This window comes from Falco rusticolus, chromosome 4 (genome assembly GCF_015220075.1).
Source record: "Falco rusticolus isolate bFalRus1 chromosome 4, bFalRus1.pri, whole genome shotgun sequence".
Classification (NCBI taxonomy): Eukaryota; Metazoa; Chordata; class Aves; order Falconiformes; family Falconidae; genus Falco; species Falco rusticolus.
The window spans coordinates 38634730-38645562 of NC_051190.1; the positions used below are offsets into that span (position 1 = coordinate 38634730).

At 48.7% G+C, this 10833-nt stretch overlaps 1 protein-coding gene across 5 annotated transcripts in view; it reads left to right on the top strand.

The window, feature by feature from the left end:
• Positions 1-8577, top strand: part of LOC119147436 (CREB binding protein) — a 96956-nt gene extending 88379 nt beyond the window's left edge. For 4 of the 5 annotated variants that reach the window (XM_037386429.1, XM_037386430.1, XM_037386432.1 and 1 more), the window contains 3 exons: positions 1739-1900; positions 2173-2454; positions 4134-8577. In XM_037386429.1, the coding sequence (XP_037242326.1) occupies positions 1739-1900; positions 2173-2454; positions 4134-6302 (2613 nt within the window). In that variant the 3' untranslated portion in view covers positions 6303-8577. The remainder of the gene's footprint in view (positions 1-1738; positions 1901-2172; positions 2455-4133) is intronic. The other variant, XM_037386433.1, reaches the window with a different exon arrangement.
• The last annotated feature ends 2256 nt before the right edge of the window (positions 8578-10833 follow it).

Here is a 10833-nt window from a genome sequence, read left to right on the forward strand (position 1 = left end):
TTTCATGGAGGAAACTGTGCCCAGCCATGGGGATCGCCATGTCTAGAAGCACTTGATGAATCTTTGCAATTCGCCCTACAGAATCTGTCAATCTCTTTTTAAATTCTTAGTCCTAAGCTTTGTATATGTGGAGAGAAAGCTTTTGAAAGTCAACGTGTGCTGCAAGTATCAGTTAAGGAGAATCTAAAGAGGTGGTAAGTATTTAGAAATTCTTGAAAAAGGATTGTGAAGGCTCCCTGAGTAACCATGCCATCGGCGTCTCTGGCAAACCTGGCTGGATATGTTAAATGCTATCAAAACGAAGTAGTACGAAACCAATCTTGGCACTCACAACATTTTGGAATAGCTTTGTACAGTTGACCAAATGCAAACTTGCTAAAGGTGGAATAGAAATAAAACTTAAGACTTATACTGTTGGCTAAGTTTCAATCTGTTGTTCCTTTTTGTGTTTACATTTTTTAATCTTACACTGAGGCTTCAGAACACATAGGCAAAGGAGAACAGGCTCCGCGTCCATCGGGGGTAGAAAATTTTGGGGAAGAGAAGTCAAGGTGGGAACATACAGTAGCTCATTTCTGAATGCCTTCAAATCACTCAGAGCTCTGTCTGGTTTCCCAGGAAATAGTATAATTTTAATTTCCAAACAGGTTTGATCAAAAAGGCAATAAAATTAGTTACAGAAAACCCAAGATTGGACAGGGAATTCCTATGTAAGCCTAATTAATGGAATGGAAGGACGGCAACAGTTCTGTATATAGTATTGTGTTCTTCAGTTGGAATATTTTTGTTTTCTTTGACTAAATATGCTTGTGGGTAAACCCTGTGTTTGCTTGTACATCGTGTTCATGAAACTTTCTTGTGCACATCTGAGTGTCTGTATATATGTATGTGTGTGTGTATATATATCTCTCAGAGCCTTTCAGTAGCTTATTTTTAATATTACGATAACCCACATTGTAGCAGTTAGGGAGGGGATTTTTGCTGAGTGGCAAGCTCCCTGCTGAGGGTTTGGGTTTTTATTTTTCAAGGACATAAGAAGTCTCTAAAAGTTATTTCTGTTTTCGCAGGTCATCTAAATAGCATCATCTGCTATTTTTTACTCTCCGCTTATATCTGGTGTTCAGTATATGGTCACAGTGGTCTGTGTTGTAATTTAGACACAAGTGAAGGTTTTGGGGGATATTTTTTTATTTTTGGAGTTGCATATGCAGCCATAAGTCTTCAGAATGGAGAGTAAAGCATTTTGTTAGTTTCAAATCCTGCATGTTCTTTTCTAGCCCATAATTAAATCCTGTAAAACAAGCAGTAAAGTCAGAGCTCAAGCAAGTATGTGAAACCACAAATCACAACAAAGCAAAACACTGCACTTCTGGAACATTTTTAAATCTTATTTTATGTATAACTCATTTTATCGTCAGGTATCTATAAGGTCTTGTAAAGCAAGCAGTGGAAGCTGAAGTACAGTGTTTGAGATGGGAAAAAAAAAGTCTAAGATACAAATTATTTAATGTGTATGCATACGTTAAAAATCTATTTTTAAACAGTGTTTGAATTTGTTTGCCTGCCAGTTTGGCTTTTGATTTTTCCTGGAAGATAGTATATATTTAACACGGTATTGCTGATTCGCAGGCATTGGCACAAAGTTCTGCTATTGACGGCAGAAGCGTTGCTCTTTCAGCTACAGTGAATGGGGGAGAGCTCTGTAAAGTGTAACACCTCTCCTGTGCATTTATTGCAGGGAAGCCAGGGCGACAGCAAGAACGCCAAGAAAAAGAACAACAAAAAAACCAACAAGAATAAGAGTAGCATCAGCAGAGCTAACAAGAAGAAACCCAGCATGCCAAATGTGTCCAATGATTTGTCTCAGAAGCTGTATGCCACTATGGAGAAGCATAAAGAGGTACTGTCACAATAATGCAGTGTCCAGAGAAGATTTTAATCCTGTAAATCCAGGCCTGGTGATACTGAGAAGTGAAAAATCAGGAGGAGTAAAGGTTGTGATTGCACTAGAACTTTTTTCTGTTGTGCAACAACATATTGGAAGAGATAAGCCTAAATGAAGTTGATTAGATAATGTTTGTAGCATACCATTACTGCCACGGAACATGAGCTTTTTCCTGCAAGATTATCTAACCTCATTTATTTTTATTTTCCCCCCCCATTTATCTGCAGGTCTTTTTTGTGATTCATTTACATGCTGGGCCTGTAATTAACACCCTGCCTCCCATTGTGGACCCTGATCCATTACTTAGTTGTGATTTGATGGATGGGCGAGATGCCTTCCTCACCTTAGCCAGAGATAAGCACTGGGAGTTCTCCTCGCTACGCCGGTCCAAGTGGTCCACGCTCTGCATGCTGGTAGAACTGCACACTCAAGGGCAGGATCGCTTTGTCTACACGTGCAATGAGTGCAAACATCATGTGGAAACAAGGTGGCATTGCACTGTCTGTGAGGTAGGTGTATATCACCAGAGACATCTGCTCTCTCTTCCCCTACAACCATGCTCGATAATTTTATTTTTAAAAAATATTGCCCAAGCTTCCTCGAAATTAAGCCTATGCTGTAAAAGGGCTGCTGATCCTTAAGGGAGCACGACTACCACAGTGGGATATCTCTTCTTCTAGAATAAGTGCTTTTAATTTCTCAGCAAGGAAAACGCCAGTACTCTGGAACAGCTACTGCTGCGTCGTTTATTCAACTGTGGCTCTTTTGCACAGACAGTTTTAAACTTAAAGAACTTTAGGACTGGGTGGTGGGGTGTGACTGCGTCAAGACTAGTCTGAATCTGCAGGGCACGAGCTCACCCACATTTGATGGATGTCCACGAGAGAGGTTCACGTGCCTTTCTGCAAGGTTCTTCCTTCATTCTGCTTTACACATGGTGCCTCATGTTGGAGGGAGTGCAGCCGGGCGTGTGTCCGGGCTGCTGTGGAGCTGGGTGAGGAGGTTGCCACAACTTCATCATTGTCTCTTTGGCCCAGCGTTAGTGGTTACCTGCCCTTTGGATCAGACCAAGTGGCTTCGTAGCCTGGCTCGATGCTTTTAATGACTAGTCCTTTCGCAGCGTAGATGGCTTCCACTGTGCTATGTTAGAGAGCAGCTGTGCATGGAATTCTACCAGTGGACTTGCAGAAAGGGTAGCCTCCAGAGGCTTGTGATAACCTCTGGCTGCAGCTGAACAAAAAGCCAAAATGAGTAAGCGCAGCCTAGATTTTTACAGTGGTTATTGCCAGGTTTGTGTTGGAAGAGTCTTAATTAATCCCTCTGAGGAAAGCATTGAACAGGACTTCTTGAGGCAAGGCTGCTGGAAATGGATGGTGCACACTAGGGGAACTAAGTGGTGGAAGGAGGTATGGCCTTTAGGTTTTTTCTGGGTACTCCCGTGTAAGGGAGTACCCTTCCGCCAGCAGAAAAAGAACAGGGGTGTGAAAAAGGCAGAGGGGTGGGGGTTGAGCAGGTTTTCAGATAAACGTCTGCCTTAGCATGAAAGTTGTGCTTGATTTGAGGGTTGGCGTAGGGATTAAAAAATACATGTTTTGGGGTAGTTATTATTAGGCAGTAATTACACTAAGGATAGCTAAATGGAGAGCCAACCCCTATTTTTTTAGGCAGTGATGGTACATTTCTCCTGCTGGTTGGAGGTTTTGGCCCCCCTTGTGTAGACACCCCAGCAGACATCACAGACAAGTAAACAGTTCCTGTCATCAGAAAGGAAAAATACCCAGTTCCTGCCGGACTCTTTCATGTAATAAAATGACGCCACAATTACAGCCCCTGTTTGCATTGCTGCGCACCCTAGTCGAGACTTGCGGTTGCTGCCTCGCTTTGCTGGGGCAGCTGTCGTGGCTCCTGCCCTCGGCTGCCCAGCGCTCCCTGCCCCGAAGGTCCGGTCCCACTGTCCCCGTATGCAGCCGCTCTCTCCCTTGGTGTACCAGGTGTACACTGAAACTGTTCACAGCACGCGGCTCTTGCCCTGCTCTTGTTCCGTGTGCTCGTTCCCACTGAAACCCAGAATTGTCCTTCCACACCAGGCTGGCGTTGCTCACCGAGCGTCGCTCTGACTCCCCTGCTCTTTCGCTGGTGTGGTTAGTGCTCTGTAAACAGCTGAACTTTGGGTTTTCTCTGCTTTCAGGACTACGACCTCTGCATTAACTGCTACAACACTAAGAGCCATGACCACAAGATGGTTAAGTGGGGCCTGGGTCTGGATGATGAGAGCAACAGCCAAGGGGAGCAACAGTCAAAGAGCCCCCAGGAGTCGCGACGACTGAGCATCCAGCGCTGCATTCAGTCCCTTGTCCATGCCTGTCAGTGCCGCAATGCAAACTGCTCATTGCCATCCTGCCAGAAGATGAAACGGGTTGTCCAGCACACCAAGGGCTGCAAGCGCAAGACCAACGGCGGCTGTCCGGTGTGCAAACAGCTCATAGCTCTTTGCTGCTACCATGCCAAACACTGCCAAGAGAACAAATGCCCTGTGCCATTCTGTCTCAATATCAAACACAAGCTTCGACAGCAGCAGATCCAGCATCGCCTGCAGCAGGCTCAGCTCATGCGCAGAAGGATGGCTACCATGAACACCCGAAACGTGCCTCAGCAAAGTTTGCCTTCTCCTACCTCAGCAACGCCTGGTACCCCTACGCAGCAGCCAAGTACACCGCAAACACCGCAGCCTCCTCCCCAGCCCCAGCCTTCCCCTGTAAGTATGTCACCGGCTGGCTTTCCCAGCGTGTCGAGAACTCAGCCCCCTACTACTGTTTCAACAGGAAAACCTGCGAACCCGGTTTCCGCGCCTCCACCTCCGGCTCAGCCTCCGCCGGCCGCGGTGGAAGCGGCTCGGCAGATCGAGCGAGAAGCTGCGCAGCAGCAGCAGCAGCTCTACAGGGTCAACAACATTAACAATGGTTTGCCTCCTGGTCGCCCAGGACTAGTAAACCCGACGGTGGGTTCAGTGAACCAGATGCAGCAAGTCAGCATGAATGTACCCCGGCCCAACCCCGTCAGCGGTCCAGTGATGTCCAACATGCAGCCTGGGCAGTGGCAGTCGCCTCCGATGCCACAGCAGCAACCGATGCAGCCGGGAATGGCGAGACCGGTGATGCCGATGGCGACACCACAAGCGGTGGCCGGGCCGAGGATGCCAGGCGTGCAGCAGCCGCCGCGGAGCATCCCCCCAAATGCACTTCAGGACTTACTGAGGACCTTGAAATCACCAAGTTCTCCGCAGCAGCAGCAGCAGGTTCTTAATATCCTTAAATCCAACCCTCAGCTTATGGCAGCTTTTATAAAGCAAAGAACAGCCAAATACGTGGCTAACCAGCCTGGGATGCAGCCGCAAGCGGGCATACAGCCCCAGCCTGGGATGCAGCAGCCGCAGACCGGCATGCAACAGCCAGGCATGCACGCTCAAGCAGGATTGCAGAACATGAACGCGATGCAAGCAGGAGTGCAGCGACCGAGCGTTCCTCCCCAGCAGCAAGGGATAGGAGCTATGAATCCCCAGGGACAAGCGATAAACATTATGAACCCCGGCCACAACCCCAGCATGGCAAACATGAGTCCGCAGTACCGAGAAATCCTGAGGCGGCAATTACTGCAGCAGCAGCAGCAACAGCAGCAGCAGCAAGGAGGGGCTGGCATGGCAGGAGGGATGGCAGGACATAACCAGTTCCAGCAGCCTCAAGGACCAGGAGGTTACCCTCAAGCCATGCAGCAGCAGCGGATGCAGCAGCATATATCGATACAGGGGGGGTCCATGGGACAGATGGCTCAGATGGGACAGCTGAACCAGATGGGCCAGCCCGGCATGGGGGCAGACGGCACTCCCAACATCCAGCAAGCACTGCAGCAGCGCATCCTGCAGCAGCAGCAGATGAAGCAGCAGATAGGGTCCCCCGGCCAGCCCAACCCCATGAGCCCACAGCAGCACATGCTCTCAGGACAACCGCAGGCGTCTCATCTCCCTGGCCAGCAGATCGCCACCTCCCTCAGCAACCAGGTGCGGTCCCCAGCACCCGTTCAGTCTCCCCGTCCCCAGTCCCAGCCACCACATTCCAGCCCGTCACCCAGGATACAGCCCCAACCGTCACCTCACCACGTCTCTCCCCAGACTGGTTCCCCCCACCCAGGACTCGCAGTTACTATGGCTAGCTCCATGGATCAGGGACACTTGGGCAACCCAGAACAGAGTGCAATGCTTCCACAACTAAACACCCCGAACAGGAGTGCGTTGTCTAACGAATTGTCTCTGGTCGGTGACACCACCGGGGACACATTAGAAAAATTTGTGGAGGGTTTGTAGCATTATGGGAGCATCACTTTCCTTTTTTTTTTTTTTTCTTTTTTTTCCTTTCGTGTTCTTGGACATTTTATACTGAAAATTCAGACATCTGGGTTGTTTTGAATCCTAGATGGAACTGCTGCTTCCTACACATGGAAGAATGAATTGCTGTTTAAAAAAAAACACAAAACAAACAAAAAAAAAACACAAAAAAGACAAAAACAAAAAACAAAAACAATACAAAGAATATATTTTTTTGTTAAAGCCAGGCGGTTAAAATATCTGGTCTCTTTTGTGGGTTTTTTTGGTTTTTATTTTTTTGTTGCTGTTGACTCATACCTTTTTTTTAATGGGGAAAACAAGTTCATTATATTCATATTTTTTATTTGTATTTTCAAGACTTCAAACATTTGCGTTTAAAAGAAGAAAAAATAATATTCAGAAACTGTTTCCTGAAATAATGCAACATTATAATGTATCCTGGTAACTTTGACACATTGCGGGAAGATTTTTTTTCTATAGTGAACTCTGCAGGCGTTGAAGTATTACCCCTGGAAAGATAGGAATTGACTCTTGCACACAAAAACACACATTGGCCAATGCCAAAATCCTTGTCTTGCAGATGTAGAAATTGTTGCTTTGTTTCTCTGATAAAACTGGTTTTAGATGAAAATAGGGATGATCACTCTTAGACCGTGCTGATTTGAATAGAGAAGAAGCATTCTTTTCTTTCTTTCTTCTGTGTGAAACTTGAAATGAGGAAAAGCAATTCTAGTGTAAATCATGCAAGCGCTATAATAACTATAAATAAGAAATCCAAGAAGATTCAATCACTGTATAGAATGGTAAAAAAAAAAACAAACTCATTTCTTACTTATAATATCATATTGTTAAATAAACTGTGTGCAACAGACAAAAAGGGTGGTCCTTCTTGAATTCATGTACATGGTATTAACACTTAGTGTTTGGGTTTTTTGTTATGAAAATGCTGTTTTCAACATTGTATTTGGACTATGCATGTCTTTTTTCCATTGTATATAAAGTATTGCTTAAAATTGATATAAATTACTGAAGTTTTTAACATGTATTCTGTTCTTTAAAATCCATGTAAGAATGTTTAAGGTTTTTATTTATTTATATATTTTTTGATCATGTTCTTTGTAAGACATAGCTATGGATATTCACTCATTACACAGAGCAGCCAGAGGCATCGATAGGAGTGGCACGATACATGGAGTACTGTAGGTAGCATGTCTGTTTTACAACACCCTTTAGTGATTGTTTCCTTTTCGGGGAGGGAGAGGAGCGGGGAATGGTTCCCATACATTGACTCTTTGCAGGTGTTCATCCATAAGGGTTAACTGGAATAAATTATTAATAGCCGTTGCTTTTTAAAAACTGCATTAATTTAGAGAAGGATCACCAATGAAAGGAAAATAGAGAGTATTGAGTTAATTCTAGGCTAATTTATTTAGTCTACAGTAAAATATGAACCTATTGACTTTAACACTATTTTTCTGCTGTTAACTCTGAGTCTAGATTTGAGGGTTTTCTGTGGAATAAAAAATAACAAATCATGTACATGTTCCCTTTAATATCCTGTCACCATGCCCTCATGTTCCTGGGATACTTGCCCCTCCTCCCCCCAGTGACTTGCTTTCTTGGAGTTAAGTCGTCCAGGGAAACTTTCCCAGCGTTAGGTGCGAGCTAAAACCACAGCTGGCCTAAAGCGCCGTCCCTCAGACCTCCAGGCTTCTCGATGACGTGCGACTGGCGTGGGATTTGCAGCAAAAACCCAGCGCGGTGGCCCGGCTTGGCTTGTCACATTCAGTTAGCGCTTCCTCCGGCCTTAACGGCGGTGGTGGAATGCGGTTGGGAGGACGGGGGGGAGAAGAGCAAACGATTGATCTCAACTTTTATCCCCGTACTGTGAAAATAGTAGTGCGCGGCGGCGCTACGCCGTTCTTTTTAACTGTAGAGGGTCTCTGCTTAAACTTTTCTTGCAAACTTTTAACTATTGTACGTTTTTCACCACCATTGGATTCATCTGCCCATGCAATTGTCTTCAGCAATTCAAGATGTCAAAATTTGGGGCTGGGGTGAGGTCAGTGAACACTAACCCAAAGCTTGTCCAAAAGAAATTGCTGTAAAAAAAAAAAAAAAAAAAAAAAAAAGATGGAAAGCCCTGATGCTGTGTCTCATGCTGTGTACTTAAAAAGAGGAAAAATACTATATTTGTGATCAAAAAGAGGAAACTTGAAATGTGCTGGTGTTTCTAATAAAAGCTGGTAAAACTGCTTGGATTGAAGGATGGTTCCACTTGGCTGGTGCCCGCTGGGATCGGCGAAGCCTGACACCTGAGGTTAAGATAACTGCACTCAAATCTCGCTAATACCTTTAAGTAGCATCTGCTTTAAAAACATCGGCACCGCTTCCGGATTTGGATAAGCCAGGTCCTGTTCGGAGCACAGAGGTGGCGCAGCTCTGGGGCTGCAGCTCCCTTGGGTTCCCGTTCCCAGGGAAGAACGGAGGAAAAAAAGCCAAACTGATGGGAAGCGAATACTGGAATGCTTATACGTACAACCTGAAGTATGTTGAGAGCACAGAACCAGGGACAGATTTAGATCCAGTAATCCCAGCCTGCAGGAGTGGTTGTTTTAGATAAAAGCAGGTATTTTGCCAGGGAGAGAAGGGAAACGCAAAGTTGGAGTCAGACACGAGTAGGGGCCGTGCTTGACGTTGGCCCCTGCAGTCTGGGGGGCGAGGGGGGGACTTCGCTCCAGTCTCCCTGGGAAATTCAGTGTGTCTGGGACTGAGCATCTGATTTTTTTAGGTCCTTGCCTGAGTTTTGATGGGAGAGGAGCTGGCAATGAAAGGCATCTTCAGAGCACCAGTGTTCATAAGGCAGGAACGCACTGGAGATCAGTGTGGGAGCTCTGTCACCAGAGGGGGTGGCCAAGACCTTCCCCCTTAAGGAATTCTGGAGGGGAAGAAGGTGCTTAAATCTGAACGTTGAGCTGCAGCAACTTGGTTCTCTGCTCTTCCTTCAGCTGTCCACCGCGCTCTGCCACTGGCCATCCTGACTTCTGCCAACACTGCTACCACCACAGGCTGCGGGCGCATTTCTTCTCACTGCAGATGCACCAGCTGAGGTTCACACCTTGGCTGCTCATCGCTGTCCCACCGGGCCAGAGGTCTGCCCGCAGCACTTGTGTAAGCGCTCCCTGCTCTGGTCTGTCACCTGGACGTGTTAGAGCGAAGGGGTGAGGGTCTGACGGCAGCTGACAGCTGAGGAAGAGGAGCCCTCCTGCTGGGGGTGCCGCAGGGACCGAGCGGGCCGGGCACAGCAGCCCTGTCGGCCGCTGGGTGGGAAGGCAGAGGCAGTGTCTGCGTACAGCAGCGAGCGGAGGCAGTTGATGGTGATCCAGGGGTGCCGCCGGCACCTCTTCCAGAGCAAATTGCAGCCTCTGGTTTTCTCAGTGCCGTGAAGATCTAGGAGCAGCTACGGAGCCGGGGGAGCACCGCAGAGCGTGCGGGTTGCTGTGCGAGGGTGAGCCGTCCTTCCCTGCGCTTCGTCTCCTCAGCCGGGAAGTTACAGGGGGGAGCGGGGTGATCCCTGCCACCTGCAGCGTGCTGGCGGGGCGGTGAGCGCAGCAGCGGGTGCCAACCACCGGGTAACCGAGCCGAGCCTGGAGAGGGGAGGGTCTGTGCCAGCTCCCGGCCGTCCGCAGGCCTTCCCTGCGGGAGCACGCTGCGACTAAAGGGCCAAGACGCACCCAAGGGCGGCGCAGCACGAGGTGAGGGAGGAGGAGGAGGCCTCGGGTGTTTCGCAGCAGCTACAAGAGCCCTGTAGGGTGTCATGGCGAAGTGGTGCTCAGGGGTGCAGTGGGCTCAGCGGGAGGTGGTGATAAATGCAGCAGCAGGAGGGAAACGTTTGACACCGGCTCAGAAGTTGTTTTCCTTTTGGCCCCAGCACAGGGAATCTGGAGGAGGGACTGGGGTCGGTTCCAAGGGGAAGTACAGCCCAGAGGAAGGGTGCCGGGATGATGCAAGGGCTGGTGCTGGCTTTGTTGCACCTAATCCACAACATCCCGCGCCACACGAGCTGCGCTGCGTGCAAGTGCTTCGTAGACACAAAGCCAAAGATGAGCTGCAGCAGGAGTGCAGTGCAGGCGCAGTTCTCCGTGCACTCCCCCGAGCCGGGGTTACAGAGCTGCCGCTGCTGCTGGTGGCAGCTCCCTCCCGGCGGCCCTGGCTCCTCTCTCTGGAAGTGGCAGCCAGACCTGCGCCATCTCTCTGGTTTTAGCCAGGCCAGGCTCTGCCGTCACCCGCACCCCGAATTCCACGCTCGGCAGAGCCGCTCGGTGCCTCCTTCACACACCCGCCGATGGGGAATTCCATGGAGCGGGGAAGGGGACGTCCCATCCCCCGCCCAAGGCCGAGGAGCGGCACATGGTGGCCGCCTCCAGCGCGGCGCAGCCCCGCACCGGCCCCCCCGAAGGGGCGACGCCGGCCCCGCTGGTGCGTGCCCGTGACGCCATCAGCAAGCGGC